Genomic DNA, 18,729 nt, shown 5'->3' with positions numbered 1-18,729 from the left:
ATCAACATGGTGAAACCCCATCTCTACTAAAAATACAAAAATTAACTGGGTGTGGTGGCATGTGCCTGTAATCCCAGCTACTTGGGAGGCTGAGGCAGGAGAATCGCTTGAACCTGGGAGGTGGGGGTTGCAGTGAGCCGAGATCGTGCCACTGCACTCCAGCCTGGGCAACAGAGCAAGACTCTATCTCAATAAATAAATAAATAAATAAATAAATAAATAAATAAGAAGACTTAGCTTTCCAAACAATCTGTCTCCTGTCTTCTTCTTCTATTCAGTAGTTTATTTGCAAGGCAATAATAGTGTCACAGGTTCAATCCTGGCTTGGGTATTTCATTATCTTTTACAATTACATGAAAATTTTGTTCAAGGGAGAGAAAGCCAAATTTCCCCCCTGCATTGGTCCACCGTTAATATCAACCCCAGTATTTTATTTTTTAAATGAAACCTTATAGACAAATCCATTCAATCTTAATCAGAATGACCATAAGATGGGATTCTCATAACCTCTTTATACATTTTTGTTAAAGAGCAGATCAGTGCCTTAAGAAAACCTTGTGCTTTTATTCCAATGCTCAATTTTTGGAAAAATAAAATAATACCCTTTTGAATGTAGTCAGTGTGTTCACACAGAGAATTTCTTTTACAAGATTAATTTTTACAAACCTTCCACAACTTATTCAAACCTTTAGCTTTATCTTATTTAACTGAAAACAATCCTTTAACCGTCTAGGCAAAAATTTACATTCCCATGGCTTCTTATAATCTTTTACCAAAAACATATTTTACTTTCTTTACACAACTTGCATGTCTTTTTTATATAAACATCACACACATAACACATATATAACTACACAGATAGACAAAAGATGCAGTAGTTGTAAGATTTTTCATCTGTCAATCTACTAATTGGATTACTGGCCTCAGGGTGGAGCTCTTCACAAAACAGAGCCAGGAAAACACACAGTTTCTACGGCTTAATAAGCAGGTATAACTGGAAGACAAGAATAGATTTTGAGAGGGATCTATCATAGCACTTTTAATTCTTGGGGTTCTGAGGAAAACAGGGTTTTCCCCCCAAAATAGGGTCCTTGGTGACTTTTCTGTTTTTCCCAAGGAGTCCCATGCTCTCCGAAGTTATCTTAGGGCCTCTCATGTGTGCATTAAGAGTGGCAAGATGAAACGGAGAAAAATAGTCAACTGTGAAGAGAATAAAAATAAAAAAGAACTTCTTTCCAGCAAAACAAGATCCAAGAAGAGAAAAAAAAATACGTAAAGGCCTTTAAAGTATACATATAGCTTAAATATCCACTTTTAATTAGGCTTTTTTTTTTTTTTTTTTTTTTTTTGAGACGAGTCTTGCTCTGTCTTAATTAGGCTTTTAACCATAGTGCTCTATTAAAAAAAAATCCTTTTAAATCTCCTATTACCCAATTCTAGCCATGCCAAGTGGCCAGTATTTCTGGCTTTGAACTTTACCAAAGGTAACCTCCCAGGTGCTCAGAGAAAGGAACATTTGAGCCAGTTCATGGAGGGGAAGAGAATCAGCAAATGGCAAATGTCACACAGATATCAAACCAGAAACGACTCATTCCCCAAGCCAGGATTGAACCTGTGACACCACTGTAAAACGGTGAAGCCACAGCTACTGAGCCACAGCATTGGACAATCTCCATTGCCCCTCCCAGAAGGAGTCTAGAGTAGTTAATTTTGAGTTTGCAAAGACTTCCAACTACTTAAGATGATTTTACAGCTAACTATGACATGAACGCCAAAATTCCTGGTCTGGGTGGTGGAGACTGAGAGAAAGTACTGCACATGGTTATGAGGGAACCTTTTCAAATCTGTAATTTGAACTAACTTTTAGATAACTTCTGAATTACACAAAATTCTACTTTTTCTCACTAATAACACAACCCTTTCTGGCGTATTTTGTATTCAGAATTATGTGTTAATTAGAATTCTTATCCTTAGTAACCCAAGGATATCCTTAGTAACCTGAAACTTTAATGAAACCATAAAAAAAAAACACAAGAAATTCTGAAGTATCAGATATGGGCATTTATAGATAAGAACATTTGCACAATTTTAGAAACATATTTCCCCATATCACAACCCTTTCTTAATTGAAAATGACCCAGATAGTAAATGAGCATCAAAATTAAGATTTTAATTTACCCAAAAAAGTTTACCTAAAACATTTATCCCGTTTACTGTACTCAATTCCTTCATTTTCAACAGTTTATCTGGATTACTTCTGCAAACTGAAATATTAGACACTATAATTGTTTTAATAGCCAGTGAACATCCAGTGCTCACCTAAACCTAAGTAAGAGCCTCAAAGTTAAATACACAGATATTTTTACCGATAACTCAGAAGACTTGGCTAACAACATTAAATTACTCTCATTTGCCCAAAAAAAAAAAAAGACATGCAAATCAAGATCATTTTGTTTTGGCTGGGTTTATAGTTTTATAATCTTGTATGCCAAACCCTGACACCTCAAAATATCTAGCGGAGACAAATATAAAATCCAGAAAAAAATGTATGTTGACAATTCTGAAGGCATTTCTAGTTTTGTTTTATCAATAGTTTTCAAACCAGCTTGTTTATACTTAAGTCATGTGAACTTGAAATTTTCTTAGACTTGTGTACTTAATTTATCTTTTAGTTATAAGCCAATTTGGTAGACACAACATTTAATAGTAAGTATATATACAAATAAACACATCTAGACAGGTACACACACACACACACATACACACACACACACACACACACACACAGATCCAATAGCTTTTACCTCGGAACTCTAGCCGTGAGATAGCAATACAGGCTTAACAGTTTTACTTTGTATGCCCCAATAGATAATCCAATGAAGGCTGTGAACCAAAATTGTGGGTAAAGCAGTTTCCATGGCAGTTTGGTTTTTAAAGGGCAAACCTCCCCAGGCTCCAAAGAACACTGGGGCCAAACAGCACCAAAGGAGAGCATCACTCATTAACCAGGACCCCTGCTTAGAACAGCAGCACAAAAACCTGCCTGGGTACATGCAACTCCATCCCACTTTCCCATTCAGCAGCAAACTCCAGATTCCAAACAATATTGGGACCAAACAGTATTGCAAAATTTCCCATTGTCATCTGTGAGAGAAAATTCTAAGGAGGGCTTAGTACTGGACCTCAGAACCTCTGCCTAGGGTGTCCCCTTTGGAGAGGTCGAAGTCTGGAGTTCGATCCCCTGAGGCATCCCCCTTTGGGATCCACTCTTAGAGTGTTAGACGTCTCTGACCTTAGGTGGGCACCAATCCCACTTTGCATGTTTTCCCTCCAGAGGCAATGGCCTACTATGAGCTTTCCTTTGGTTCCTGGGTGTAATCCCCAACTTTTAGCATCCTTATAATTTGATAAGGCCTTACTTTCCCATGCTTCCCATTCCACTAAAGTGATAGTCATGAACTGTAATGATAGGCACTGGAGGCTGAGTGGGTTCTTTTGTCCTTAGCCAGTCAAATAGGGGAAGGGAAGAATTTAGCATAAGAAGAGAACTCGAATGTGTTTGAGTTCACTCCAGATTAGCTGCGCCACATGTAGGGATCAGGGACCACAACTGGAAATGATAGAAAAGAGTCCTTACCTCTTCCAGGGAGGGCAACTATCCTTATTCACTCCTTGGCCTTCAGGCAACGCTGGAGAGTGGCCCTGGCCAGAAGCCTGCAGTTGCCTCCATGTTTAGATGCTGCCCACCAAGGATCCTGAGTTGGAAAGGAAAAGAGAGAGAGAAGATTCCCCTGGATGGTGCAGAAAGGAAAAGGTGAAAAATAAACCGCACACATCACCATTTAACCTGGTTGGTTAGAGAAATATGTAAATGTATCATTCTATGGTATTTTATCACATGTAGATTTGCATAACCACCACCACCATCTAGATGCTCACAAAGATCTCCCTCATTTCAGTTTACTTACAACAAAAGTTCTGTTGTACCTTCCCCAGCCTACCCTACCCCCAGAGTTAATGACTTTTATTAGATCTTATGCAATCTAAGGTGGAGCCTAGTTCTAAAAACAAAGAGCTTGGTACTTGTACACAGTGGACTATTTTGCAACTATTTAAATTTTAAAAAGGAGTGAAAAGGCTCTCTATGTCTTAATATGCAAATACCTCTTGAATATATTGCTACGTGAAAAAAAAAAGGAAGACACAGAATAGGATACATAGTATGCTACATTTTTGAAAGGACAGGGAGAAAAATAAGAACGTGTATTCCCATTTGCTTATATTTGTTTTAAGAGAACACTAGAAGGATACATAAGAAGCTAATTTTTAAAAAAAGAGGTTGCCTATGGGAGAGGTAGAGAAGTGGGCTGGATGGGGATGTGATAACAGGTTTTTTGAGCCTTGTTTGTATGTTGCCTATTAAAACCAGGAGAAAATGTTAAAGCCAACTGGAGAAGGGACGTCATGGGGTAGGGCACGTTCATAGATTATTGCTTGAACTCTAAGCCATAAGTGAATGGTTTGGTTTTTGAAAGTCGTAAGATGGGTTGAGTTTTCAGTCTCCAAAGTCATGCATGTTAAACCACAAATTCCAGCCCAAGCTGCACGACAGAATGATCTGGGGTGCTTTTTAGCAGTAAGGATGCCCACGGCAGAGTCTACTCTTGAATCACAATCTTAAATGTTGTGGCTATGATAGCTCTTTTTTAAGTTCTCCAAGTGATACAGCTATGCAGCTGATATGATTTGGCTGTGTCTCCACCCAAATCTCAACTTGAATTGTATCTGCTAGAATTCCCACATGTTGTGGGAGGGACCCAGGGGGAAGTAATTTAACTGTGAGGGCCAGTATTTCTCGTTCTATTCTTTTGATGATGAATAAGTCCCACGAGATCTGATGTGTTTATCAGGGGTTTCCACTTTTGCTTCTTTCTCATTTTCTACTGCCACCATATAAGAAGTTCCTTTCGCCTCCTGCCATGGTTTGGAGGCCCTCCCAGCCATATGGAACTGTAAGTCCAATTAAACCTCTTTCTCTTCCCAGTCTCAGGTATGTCTTTATCAACAGTGTGAAAACGGACTAATACGGCAGCCAACGTGGTAACCCCTTGTTCCCACACAAGGGGTGTGTATGATCCCTTGGCAGATATCTGTTTTGTTTCATTTAATTTAGGAGAGCTAAATAATTAAACATGAGGCCAAAGTACATAACAAAATGGCAGTCTTTTATTTGCAAATATGCGCACACTCTCAGGCGAGGTTCTCTGGTCCTCAGGTGTAGGGGGGCCAGGGAAGTCGCGCTGGCGCTCTCCAGTGAGGTTTCCCGGTCCACGAACGCGGGCCGAAGAAGTCACACCGGCTCCTGCCGGCTGCGGACTTTTATGCATTGGTACTGGAAGGGGGAGGGCAGTGGGCAGGATAAGCGCGTGATAGGGGCGTCTCCATAGGTGTGGCCGGGTAAGTTTCGATCTCTTCGGATTGACGTCACCTGGCGCATGCTCAGTTGATCTGCATCTTCCTGGGTGCAGGATGCATTTTCCCGCGCCTGGGAAAGTTGGTGAGGAAGAACCCGGAAGCAACATGGATTGTGCCTCCTTGTTCACCTTCCTCCATCTTGTCCTTTCTCCCTCACCCAAACAATATCAATCCAATGTCCACAACTAAGGAGGTTTAGCAAGGGGATTTTATTACTTGTAACAAGTAAGGAGAACACTGGGATTATTCCCACAACAGTGTCTCCCTGAGCTGGGGGCTGGATCAGGTTTTTGTAAGCATGGGGTAATGAGGTGTGATCTGATTGGATGCTGCAGTGAGGGGATGCCAGGAGGCATGATCTGACCAGATCCTGTCAGGGTGTGACCCGAGAGCTCATCTGATTAGATCCTTGATCCTGCCATAAACTGTCCACTTCTTAGAATAATTAAGTCCTTACTCTTCAGTCCGAGCGCTTATGTTCCCTCTGTGGTTGCATGCTTGGTTCATTTGGGTATGCCCAGTTTTATGTGACCTGAGATCTACGGCAACTGAAAAACAACTCACCACTTTCCTACGTAAAAATTGAATCAGATTGGTCTGGGGAGGCTACGCACTGATTTAAATCTCAGGGACATTCTTTCTCAGACACTAATAGATTAGTTGGTAAATGTTACTGTAATAAACTAGTTTGATTATTGTAACAATATTCAGCAGTTAGGATCTTATCCTTAAAATTGTTCTGTGGCATACTGAGCACATTATCTAAAACCTACTTCTAGCTTTTAAAAGCAAGCCTACTTTGAATCCCTTTGAAAACAGGCTGGGCATGGTAGCTTAGGCCTGTCATCCCAGCACTTCAGGAGGCCAACGCAGAAGGATCACTTGAGGCCAAGAGTTTGAAACTAGCCTGGGTAACATAGCAAGACCCTGTCTCTACAAAAAGTTAAAAAATTAGCTGGGTGTGGTGTCGCACACCTGAAGTCATAGCTAGTCAGAAAGCTGAGCTGGGAGGATCGCTTGAACCCAGGAGGTAGAGGCCGCAGTGAGCCATGGTCCTGCCACTGCACTCCATCCTTAGTGACAGAGCAAGACCCTATCTCAAAAAAATAAAATAATAAAAATGAAATCCCAAAGCATACATGGTTCAGGCAATTGTACATACTTTTAAGTCTTACAATTTTTGCTGGGCATAATGGCTTACAAGTATAATATCAGCACTTTGGGAGGCTAAGACAGGAGGATCTTGGGGCCAGGATCTTGAGGCCAGGAGTTCAAGGCCAGCCTGGGCAACATAGCAAGACCCCATCTCTATTTCTAAAAAAGAAAGAAAAAACTCTGTAAAGTTTCTTAAAGTTTTTTCTTGTTAAATATTTCTAATATACAGAAAAAGTCCCAAAACAAATGTAACTGATACTCATTTACACACAACCCACCTTTGCTACAGATTTGTTTTAAAGGTTAGTCAAGTGAAGCAATACTACATATTTTTTTAAAAGAAATAAAACAGACCAGGCATGCTGGCTCATGCCTGTAATCCCAGCACTTTGGGAGGCCAAGGTGGGTGGATTGCTTGAGGCCAGGAGTTCAAGACCAGCCTAGCTAACATGGTGAAACTCTGTCTCTACTAAAAATACAAAAATTAGCTGGGCATGGTGGCATATACCTGTAGTCCCAGCTACTTGGAGACCGAGGCACAAGAATCACTTAAACCTGGGAGGCAGAGTTTGCAATGAGCTGAAACCATACCACCGCACTCCAGCCAGGGTGATAAAGCAAGATTCTGTCTCAAAAAAAAAAAAAAAGGAGAGAGAGAGAGAGAGAAAGAAATAAAACAATGCTAACACAAAACTCACACTTGCACCCTCTCCTCAGATATAATCTCCATCCTGAAGCTCATCTGTATGCTTCCTGTTGGTGTTTTTAAAATTTTGCTATATCTTTGTGTCCTCATAAGAATATATACTATCATTTGGTGTTTTAAAGCGTACATAAATGCTGTCATCCTGAACAAATCCTCTCACTAACTGCATCTTTAACTCTATACTGTATTTTCAAGAGTTATGCATGTTGATCCACGTAGCTCCCTAGTTCCCTTTAACTGCTATGAGATATTCTGTTGTGTCAATATATGACAATTTATGCATTGCTTTGTTGACAGATAATTGGATTTTTAGTTTTTTGCCTTTACAAAAATCACTGCATCTTTTTGCACATGTCTACTTGTGCATATGAACTGAAGTAAAATTACTGGGCCTTAGTGTAAATATGTTGTTTTAGTTCACTTTGTGCTGCTGTAACAGAATACCAAAGACTGGGTACTTATAAAGAAAACAAATTTATTTCTCATAGTTCTGGAGGATGGGAATTCCAAGATCCATTCACAGGCAGGTTCGGTTGTCTGAGGAAGGCTTTCTTTCCACATCCTCACTTGGCAGAATGGAAGGGCTGGGCTGATGCTGTGTGAAGCCTCTTTTATAAGGTCCTTAGTCTCATTCCCAAGGAGGAACTCTCATAACCTAATCACCTCTTAAAGGCCCCCCCCCCATACTATGACATTAAATTTCAACATCTGAATTTTAGAAGGGATACATGCAAACCATGGCATATGTTTTTATCTTTACTATCACTAAATTGTCCAAAGTGATTGCAACAGTGATTTATATATTCAACCCACAGAATATAAGAATTTTTCCTTTTTAGCTGGGCATGGTGGCTCATGCCAGTAATCCCAGCACTTTGGGAGGCCGAGGTGGGCGGATCACTTGAGGCCAGGAGTTTGAGACCAGCCTGGCCAACACAGTGAAACCCCATCTCTACTAAAAATAGAAAAAATTAGCTGGGTGTGGTGGTGCATACCTGTAATCCTAGCTACTCAGGAGGCTGAGGCATGAGAATCACTTGAAGCTGGGAGGCTGAGCTTGCAGTGAGTCGAGATCGTACCATTGGACTCCAGCCTGGGTGACAGAGTGAGACTCTGTCTCAAAAAAAAAAAAAAAAAAAAAAAAGGAAAAAAAAATTTTCTTCTTTCTCCCCACAACCCTTCCTAACTCTTAAGGGTCAAGTAGTTGGGGAGAAGCTTCAGGAGACAACACAACACCTCTGATACATCTTCCTTTGCCTTTTATATATTGTGAAAGCTTCTAGGTTTAAAGCACTTTAAGAATGTTTAGAGCAATACTTCATTATGCTGGAGCATAATGGAGGAAGGGAACTAACTCAATTCTTTTACTAACTGGCAAAAGAGCCTTTACCAGAACATTCCACAGTCAAGAGTTCTTAACCTTCTTTGTGTCTTGAATGAAGAATAAACAACAATGTAGTAAAGTTTATAGACCTTTTCTCAATGATTCAAAGTGCATAAAATATAGAGGGTTACAAGGGAAATCTATTTTTTCCCCCAAAGATGCTGGATATAAAAAATACTTTTTAATTGTGATATAGTAATGTGTGTTTGTTAATTAAATAAGATCCAGCAGTAGTTCTATTCACAGATAACTGCTGTGAATTTGAAGTAGTGAAGAGCACAAATAATATTTCAAGATATTTGTACCAAATCAATGTGATATAAAATATCTGTAATTTCTTTTGATGACAGAGTCACAGATACTGCTAAGACTACTGTAACTTGTTGCTTACATTCATAATAGAAGGAAATGCTGTATTTTAGTTAGAGGTTAGTGAAATAAGGATGTAATTTTACCCCCGTCCAAGTTCATGGACTTTATTGTTCTGTCCACAGAGGCCCAGACTTGATCATCAACACTTCTAGGTGCAACAGAACTCTGGTCAATTGAGTAAGAAACAGATCAGACTCAAGCTCTGGAAAGTATTTGGCAAGGCATAAATAACCATTATTCCATTCAAGTAGCAATTGCTGTTCTATACAAAAAAATGTGATGATGTGGTGCAATGGGTTATAACTGTGGAAAATCATTTTGATGGAGTGGACACCAAAGCTGCAAAGGCTGAGGTCAACACTGAAGGCCAGGGGACATTAGAAAATCAACATCAAAACATCAGGCTGTGTAGTCAAAGGCAAGGAAAAGAAAAGTTTCTTTTATTAAAGACTGTCATAGTATTAATAAATGGAAAATTTCTTCTGCCGAAAAATGTTAGGTTATATCTCTCAATGCTTTGCTCAAAAATGGATTCCATTCACTTAGCATATTGTCACTGTATTTTATGAAGAGTATCTTTAATAATCTTACCCTGTGATCCTATACCATTTCTTACCTTTTAAAGTACAATTGTCTGTGTTATCATGTCTATGAATCTAAAATCACTGCTATGTTTTGAATGGTCCTATACTTTGTCAGTAGCAGTATTGAAACCAAGAGGCTCGCAGTTGTGTCAGTGGGAAAAATAGGTATTAATGTAAGATCCACTGGCTTTTAAGTTTCTCAGTAGTGAGCTTTTTTTTTTTTTTTTTTTAAGATGGAGTCTCACTTTGTCGCCCAGGCTGGAGTGCTGTGGCGTGATCTCAGCTCACAGTAGCCTCTGCCACCGGGGTTCAAGCAATTCTCCTGCCTTAGCCTCCTGAGTAGCTGGGATTACAGGCGCCTGCCACCGCACCTGGCTAATTTTTGTAGTTTTTAGCAGAGATGGGGTTTCATCATCTTGGCCAGGCTGGTCTTGAACTCCTGACCTCATGATCTACCTGCCTCGGACTCCGAAAGTGCTGAGACTACAGGTGTGAGCCACTGCACCCGGCCCCGTGAGCTTTCTTTTAAAGATAAACTTAGGTACAAAGGTGATATATTAACTAACAGACACACAGAATTCTGTCATGGATTTAGTGAAGTAAATAATCTCCCTTAGAAGTAAGAAATGTGGGCAATGTATTATAGTTTTTGAAATGTAGTAGGTAAGTTTCATGAACCTTTTGTGAAGAAGACTAGTTGATGCATTCTTTCATTCATTCAAATATATATCAAGAACCCCATTCAAAGCTCCACCACCAGCCAGTGAGCAGACTTAGCCCCCATGCTTACCTCTCTTCCTTCTCCAATTTCCAATTTTTTTTTTTTTTTTTTTTTTGAGACAGAGTTTCGCTCTTGTTGTCCAGGCTGGAGTGCAATGGTGCAATCTTGGCTCACCACAACCTCCACCTCCCGGGTTCAAGCGATTATCCTGCCTCTGCCTCCCGAGTAGCTGGGATTACAGGCATGCACCACCACGCTTGGCTAATTTTGTATTTTTAGTAGAGACGGAATTTCTCCATGTTGGTCAGGCAGGGCTTGAACTCCCGACCTCAGGTGATCCGCCCACCTCGGCCTCCCAAAGTGCTGGGATTACAGGCATGAGCCACCATGCCTGGCCTCTAATTTCCATTCTTTCCCCCCTTTCTTCCTTCTTTCTTCATGCCAGCTGCCACTGACCATTCTCTCCCGCTGCTGCTAGCGGCATTCTTCCCCTTCTTGAGCCCCTTTGCACCTGGATTCTTACTTCACTTCCTTTATCCTTCTTTTTAACTCTTCCTGTCCATCTCATCAAGAAGAAAATACCTTATGTCCCTTTTGTCCTCCTTTCTAGCCCAAAGTTTTCCTGTCCCAACTCTGTCTTTAATGAGAAAAAATGTTCCATGCAACTTTGCTCTAAACCAACTCCTACTTCTGAAAACAAAACAAAACAATTAGCTAGGAAAATGGAGATGCATACCACTTTTCTTCTGACTGGCCGATGTTTCTCGTTCCCAGGTGAATCCAGAGCACAGTATGTCTGCTCCTAGGCACATAGTTGCAAAGATTGACCAACATGCAGCCAAGATTGACGGTGGTTTCAAACGCAGTGACTCGTGAACAGTTTCTTTTTCTTGACTTTTCAGTGTGTAATCAAAACTACTGAGAAAACATATTTCAGTATGTTACTGCGTTTGTTAAAGGATTTGGGACACTGTAGCAGGAAGGCACTCTCATGGCAAGCAATGATGGCTGGCAGGTTAACTAGATCGTTACTGTTTCTATTTCTCTGATGACCACCTCCACTTCTGTGTTCTTAGCAGCTGTGGTAGAAATAGTTATTACGGTGTATTGAGCTCTTACTATAGGCTAAGCCCTTTTATGGATGGTCTTACTAATCCTCACAAAACTCCAAGAGGTTGGTATCTGCATTTTACAGGTAAGGAAACTGAGATTCTGAGAGGTTTTAACTGAGAGGTTAAAAATCACTTGCCCAAGATCACATAACTTAAATATCAGAAGCTAGGTTTTGAAACTAGTTCTTTCAGACTTCAGAGCTTATTTTCTTAATCTTTATGCTGCCTGTAAGATGCTGGAAAAAAAATTAGCCGCGGAAATTACAAAAGCCCAGCTGCCTGGGCTCACTCAGCACAGGGCAGGTATCTCTATGTCATCACCAGCTCCCTGGGCCCACTCAGGGCAGGGCAGGTAGCTCTGTGCCCTCACAAGAGAAGGCTCTTGACAATGGTCAGTTTTAGACATCAGTGGTGTTATAGTTCCAGTTTCCCTTTCTAAAAAGTCAGTGAAATGTGAAGTACATTGGAGAATGAAATCTTTTGAGAAAGTTCTGTCTCCTTGATTGGCAAAAGTTAATTATCGAGGAAATTTGTTTATTTAAAATAGCTCATTGCTGGATAAAGAAGGTATCACGTCATGTTAACAAACTAACTTGTGTTATGTTTAAAAGACTGAATTTTAAAATGCGCTAGGTTAAGTGTCCTTGTTTTGGTGACGAAATATAAGAATGGGTTATAAAGTTATTCCCAAAGAAAATGATATTCAAGTACCTTTTAGTGTGTGTGTGTATATATGTTCCGTATTTAATGGGGGCTGTTCCTACAGCTAAGAAGAAATTTCCCAACTTGTTTGTCTTCTTGGAAGATTCCTCCTCATGTCTCAAAATCTTCCCAGTCAGAAGCTCTACTCGATATAACAAATAATGGATTACACTTGGCTCCCCTGCAAACACTTACAGATGAGGAGATGATGATTAAGAGTTCAGGTAAGTAAATGTATGAGTATCACCTTTTTCTCCCCAGACAGGATCTCTGGAGCACAGTGGCACAATCATGGCTCCCTGCAGCCCCACCTCTGGGCTCAAGCTATCCTGCTTCAGTCTCCTGAATAGCTGGACAAATGTTACCTTATTATTTGTCTGGTCATGAATTGGATCTACAATATGAAGTCACATATGACAGGATTGAAAGATATGTTCATCTAAATTTGTGAATGTAGTTTTTTTGACATAAATTCTTTTTGAAGAAAAGCAATGCATATCCAAGATTAAAATGACAGAATAAAAGGCTATGTAGTTAAAAGTGAAGGCTTTCCCGCCCATGTTCTGTAGTTCCCCAGTTCTTGCCACCTTGTTACCAGTTTCTTATATAGCCTTGCAGAGTTAGAAGTACATTTATATTCCACTTTTCTTTAGATAGTGGGTTTTTTGTTGTTGTTGTTTGTTTTTTTGAGATGGAGTCTCACTCTGTCACCCAGGCTGGAGTGCAGTGGCGCAATCTCGGCTCACAGCAACCTCTGCCTCCTAGGTTCAAGCAATTCTTCTGCCTCAGGCTCCTGAGTAGCTGGGACTACAGGCACGTGCCACCACGCCTGGCTAGCTTTTTGTATTTTTTTTTAAAATAGTAGAGACGTGGTTTCACCATGTTAGCCAGGATGGTCTCGATCTCCTGACCTCGTGATCTGCCCACCTTGGCCTCCCAAAGTGCTGGGATTACAGGCGTGAGCCACCATGCCCAGCTTAGACAGTGGGTTTTCATACTTTATGTGGAATTTAAATTTTACCTTTATCTATGAAACACCTGTGGTTGAAACAGGGTGCCCGAATGAAGCAGAAGTTGTATACCACTAAACCTTAAAGCAGTTTGCATTCATTTATTTATAGGTATAGGTGTAGGTGTAAAATTATGATCTATTTAAAAATCCATAGCAGAACATCAGAATGTTGTTCTTAGAGAATATGGATGGTAAGTGTATTCATTTTCTATTGCTGCGTATTGAATCACTCCAAACTTAACAAGTTAAAACAGCGCCCATATAGTGGCTCACAATCTGTAGGTCAGAAGTCCAGCTGGAGCAAGTCCAGGCTCAGGATCTCAGAAGGTCAACATCAGTGTGTCAGTTGGGCTGTGTTTTTGTCCGGAGCTCAAGGTCCTTCCAAGCTCCCACAGTTGTATCAGTACGCAGTGCTTTGCAGTTGCAGGGCTGAGGTCTTGTTGCCCAGCTGGCTGTTAGCCAGAGGTTGTCCTCAACTCCTGGAGGCCTCTGTATTCCTTGCCATGTGGCTCCCTCCATCTTCAAAACCAGTGACTCTCCCTCCCAGCATCAAGTCTCTCTCATCCTTAAAACATGTTTGACCAGAAAGAGCCCCATCTTTCTTCGGGGCTCGCCTGATTAGGTCAGGCCCCCCAACTGGCATCTCCCTGTTTTAAGGTCAGCTGATTTGGGAGCTTGATTGTACCTGTAAAATCAACTTCACAGCAGCACTTAGATTCATGTCTGAATAACTGGGAGAGGACATGTATACACCAGCGGCTGGGAATCTTGGCACTGTCTTAGAACTCTGTCACAATAAGTAAATTTCTTTTCTTTTTTTATTTTTTGAAATGGAGTTTTGCTTGTTTTGCCCAGGCTAGAATGCAATGGCACTATCTCGGCTCACTGCAACCTCTGCCTCCTGGGTTCAAGCGATTCTCCTGCCTCAGCCTCCCAAGTAGCTGGGGTTACAAGTGCGTGCCACCACACCTGGCTAATTTTGTATTTTTAGTAGAGATGGGGTTTCACCATGTTGGCCAGGCTGGTCTCGAACTCCTGATCTCAGGTGATCCACCAACCTCCGCCTCTCAGAGTGTTGGAATTACAGGCGTGAGCCACTGCACCCAGCTAGTAAATTTCTTTTCCTTTGCTCCCTCACCTTTTAGATATGGTCTCAGGGAAGTGAGTTTGGGTTGGCTAAGGAAAAACAGGGTGAGTCGTCAAATAGTTTTACATAAATCAAAGAATTTGCTTATAGTATCTTGATTCTCTGTCTTCAGTCGTATTTATTTCTTTAGTACCCACCTAGTCTAAGCACAGAAGCAATAAAGATGGGCAAGAAAAAAAATCACTGCTTTTAAGGAACTCAGAGTCTAGTGGCAAAGACAGTCAAATAAAGGAAATAGTTTCAAAATAACATGGTAAATGTCATGGAGGTATTTGGGGAGCAAAGCAGAGAACACCGGGAATTTGCTAGGTGTGGCAGAAGTGGGCTAAGGAAGCAGTCAGGAAAGGCTTCTCAGAGAGTGTGGAGCTTGAGCTGTACCATGAAGGACAAAGTGCAGTTGGCCAGTTGGACAAGGGAAGGGAAGAGATTCTACATAATGGGAGTCGCCTGTGCAGAAACAAAAGAATACTGAAGCAAGCCGCATGCACTGAACTCTCAGTTTAACCCTGTTGCCTTCTCTACCGACTTGGTATTACATTGGTAGTAACCCTAAGAAGGTATTTTCATCAAAATGAATTCTAAATGCATCTAAGTCTTAAAAACATTAAAAAATGAAATAGTGGTTTTCAACTGGGGCAGGCCGCCCCCAGAGGACATTTACCAATATTTAGGGACATTTTTGATTTGCCACAACTTAGAAGTGGGGATGCTCCTGGCAGCTAGTGGGGTAGAGGCCGGGATGCTGCTCAACATCCTGCAATGCACAGAACAGCCTCACAACAAAGACTCACTTGCCCCAAAATGTCCATAGTGCCAAGGTGGAGAAACCCTGTTCTGTATGACCACGCAGCTATGAAAAGGACCAGGTTAGATGGGATATGCTGACATAGAAAGATCATCAAGATATAGTTGAGGGAAGCAAGGCACACACCAATGTGTATCTCCTGATTCCTATGTGTGAACGTGCGTGTGTACAGGTAAGTATAGATGATTTTCAAAGAAAAGTTTTCAGAAAGAATACATAATAAATTTAAAATTAGTCACCTTTGGGTAGAGTGGAGCATGGCTTTCATGTTTCATTTTGTGCTTGTGTTTTTGCACCATCTACACATATCATTTATTTTGTGATGTCATCAAGAGTTACAAAGGGATATGGGGAACTACACCTTTCTCTGTTAAAAAGAAAACTTTATAAATTCTATTTTAAAAATATAAGAAGGGTACCTGTGTATATTTTAACTTAGTTAAAATGTAAAATTTTGTCAGCAAACTATTAATGTGACTGTAACTTTAACATAGACTTATCAGTAATTCTTTTTCCTACAGTTAAAAAATTTGCTCAGGAACAAATTGCACCTTTGGTTTCAACCATGGATGAAAATTCGAAAATGGAGAAATCAATAATACAAGGATTATTTCAACAAGGGGTATATTTTATAATTCTTCCAGTTTCAAGCTTTTATAAAAACATTTTGGTGTTAAAATATAGGCATATTTTTAAATTTAGGAACTGTAATGATAGCACAATGAACCCTTCATTTCCTAGTCAAAATTATCTGTTTTCTTTTTTTGGTTGAAATCCTACTTAATATTTATGTACTTAAAAGTTTTTAAAAATGGAATTAACATTTTTAATTGGAAATGCTATATATTTTAAGGAAAAGTTTGGAAGTAAGATGGTAATTTATTTGTATGTTTAGACCAGTGGTTCTCAACTGGGGGCAGTTTTGCCCTCCAGGGGACATTGGGCAACGTCTAGAGACATCTTTGGTTGCCACAGCTGAGGTGTGCTACTGGCCTCTAGTGGAATAGAGACAAGGCATGCTGCTCAACATCCTGTAGTGCACAGGACAACTGCCACAACAAAGAATTATCCAACCCAATGCCACCGTGAAGAAACCCTACTTTAGATAGTAACACTTCATAGCATAGTTTATATTCTACCTGAATCTCTATATAAGTGATACACTTAGAAGCAGAGGTGATACATGAATTCCACATTAACCAGGCAACAGATTCCCATCTTTCCAAGTCACATAGCTCTTTAATGGAAATACAACATATGAAATAGATACAAGTAAAACTGCTCTCACTGTGATAGGGGGAGAGGCTATTAGCATAGGGGCTTCTAGAAGAACATTTTTTAAATCACCACACTCATCATTTCTCACTTCTCCAGAGGTATAAAATATTTATTTTTTTATTTTTAATACTAAAGATGTCCCAGAACAAGTGGCTGCGATTCAGAGCCATTGGCCTAAATCCTGTCTGCCATCCAGTTTGAAAAATAACCATTGCCACTTAGCTAGATAGTTTTATTTATTTCTGTTTTAAAGCAACCAGCTTTTTAAATACTGTGTGTAGTAGCGATTCTTCCATCTTTCTTTTAGCACTCAAACTCTTGGGAAAATGGAATCTTATATGGAGTCATAGTGGTCAAACAGGAGGCCGATGTGGAGAAGAGATGGACTCTGTGAGTCCATTCCTCAGCCAAGTTTTATTTCTATTGCTTACAGACCCTCTAGGCTTCTGGAAGCAGTCTCACGGTTTCACAGCGTGAGATCTCCCCTGTGCTGGTCGTTTCTGCAGCGGGGCTGTCTGCAGAGTGATGCATTGCCTGCACCCTGCTACTCATCTCCACAAACCGCTGCTGCGCAGATGCAGCCTCACCTGCCTCCTTACTCCCATTGTCATGGTTTTTTGGCATAATGGCTTGCAAAAACAATATTTCCACTTTGGGAGAGATTAGTGACTTTTTTAGAGAAGCAATGTCTCTGGCATCTGCTCAAGACATTGTAATGAGGTAGCCAGAGTGCCCTACTCAGTCCTCAGGCAAACCCAGAGCCTTCCGTTCTTCCTCATTTCTGGTTTTATCACCATTCAGTCACTCCCATTTCTGGTTGTTTTCCTGTTGTAGCTCAAAATGTAAGAGCCACAGCCCTGACTGCAGCATAGTGTGACTCCAGGAACGTCTAGAGAGAGACTAAGAGAATTATCCTTCTATTAACAGCGGTGGGCTTTGAATTACACAGGCACACATCCTCTTTGTGAAATTGAGAGTACTATGTGAGCTTCAGTAGTGACGGGACGGGGTTGTTGGAAAGGCTTGGCTGGCACTGGTCATGTTTACAGGCACCCGTTCTTTGGCTAGTGTGACTCTAGCAAACACCACCACCTCTGCTAACCATCCTGAACTTTTGAGGTGGCATAAAAGGAATGGTCATTCAATTATTAACTTGTCGAAAAAGTCAAGGTGAAAGAGCCTGACTGGAAGAAACTTTGCCGAATGAAACCGTAGACATTCCCATTGAGGAGTAGGCTATTTTCTTCTGTTTCCTTATTACATTGAAATCAGCATAAGGTGAGTAGGGCATGTTGAAAAACCAAAACCCCACCTACCTTCTTTAAGCAGGCAACAACAGTTCTTAGCAACAAAGGTCATCTAAGCATTTTTATATAAGATATTTTCTCATTCCATTAAGCTATACTTTAAAGCATTTTACCTCACATTATTTTTTGAATCCCAAAAGGAAGCAAATGATGGAATATAATTTTATCCTTTTCAAATATACAGTTTCTGTTACAGGTTTTTTTGTTACCTATGGAAAAATTACCATACCAAATTAAAATAAAATATACATACAAAATTTTAAAATTAAGAATAAATATGGTGGCCAGGCGCAGTGGCTCACACCTGTAATCCCAGCACTTTGAGAGGTTGAGGCAGGTGGATCACCTGAGGTCGGGGGTTCGAGACCAGACTGGCCAACACGGTGAAACCCATCTCTCCTAAAAATAATAATAATAATAATAAAATTAGCTGGGCATGATGGTAGGCACCTGTAATCCCAGTGACTTGGGAGGCTGAGGCACGAGAATCACTTGAACCCGGGAGGTGGAGATTGCAGTGAGCTGAGATCGCACCACTGCACTCCAGCCTGGGAGACAGAGCAAGACTCTGTCTCCAAAAAAAAAAAAAAAAAGCAAATATGGTTACATTTGATTTTTTAACTTGTTCTTGCAAGAAATTTCCCCATATAAAAATAGCTTTCTTAATCTATGTTGCCTTGTTTTTTCTTTAGTTGATGGGTATTGAAGTTGACCCAAAATATGGAGGTACAGGAGCTTCATTTTTATCCACTGTGATCGTGATAGAGGAATTAGCCAAAGTTGATGCATCTGTGGCTGTCTTTTGTGAGATCCAGAACACACTCATTAACACACTGATTAGAAAACATGGAACGGAAGAACAAAAGGCCACCTATTTGCCTCAGCTCACTACAGAAAAAGTGAGTTGAGATAAATTGTTGATCTAATGGATCTAATCTTTAGTAAGTTTACAATATTTTCAGGAAAAAA

General features: G+C 40.4%; 1 protein-coding gene across 2 annotated transcripts in view; it reads left to right on the top strand.

Annotated features, from left to right (window-relative positions):
• Nucleotides 1-18,729, top strand: part of ACADSB (acyl-CoA dehydrogenase short/branched chain) — a 39,698-nt gene that overhangs the window by 6,526 nt on the left and 14,443 nt on the right. For both annotated transcript variants that reach the window (XM_003904360.3, XM_009215556.2), the window contains exons 2-4: nucleotides 12,276-12,435; nucleotides 15,697-15,797; nucleotides 18,453-18,659. In XM_003904360.3, coding sequence (XP_003904409.1) covers nucleotides 12,276-12,435; nucleotides 15,697-15,797; nucleotides 18,453-18,659 — 468 coding nt within the window. The remainder of the gene's footprint in view (nucleotides 1-12,275; nucleotides 12,436-15,696; nucleotides 15,798-18,452; nucleotides 18,660-18,729) is intronic.

The sequence above is a fragment of the Papio anubis genome, chromosome 11 (assembly GCF_008728515.1).
Source record: "Papio anubis isolate 15944 chromosome 11, Panubis1.0, whole genome shotgun sequence".
NCBI classification, from domain to species: Eukaryota; Metazoa; Chordata; class Mammalia; order Primates; family Cercopithecidae; genus Papio; species Papio anubis.
The sequence above is the reverse complement of the archived record's forward strand: the minus strand, read 5'-3'. Positions and strand labels throughout refer to the sequence as shown.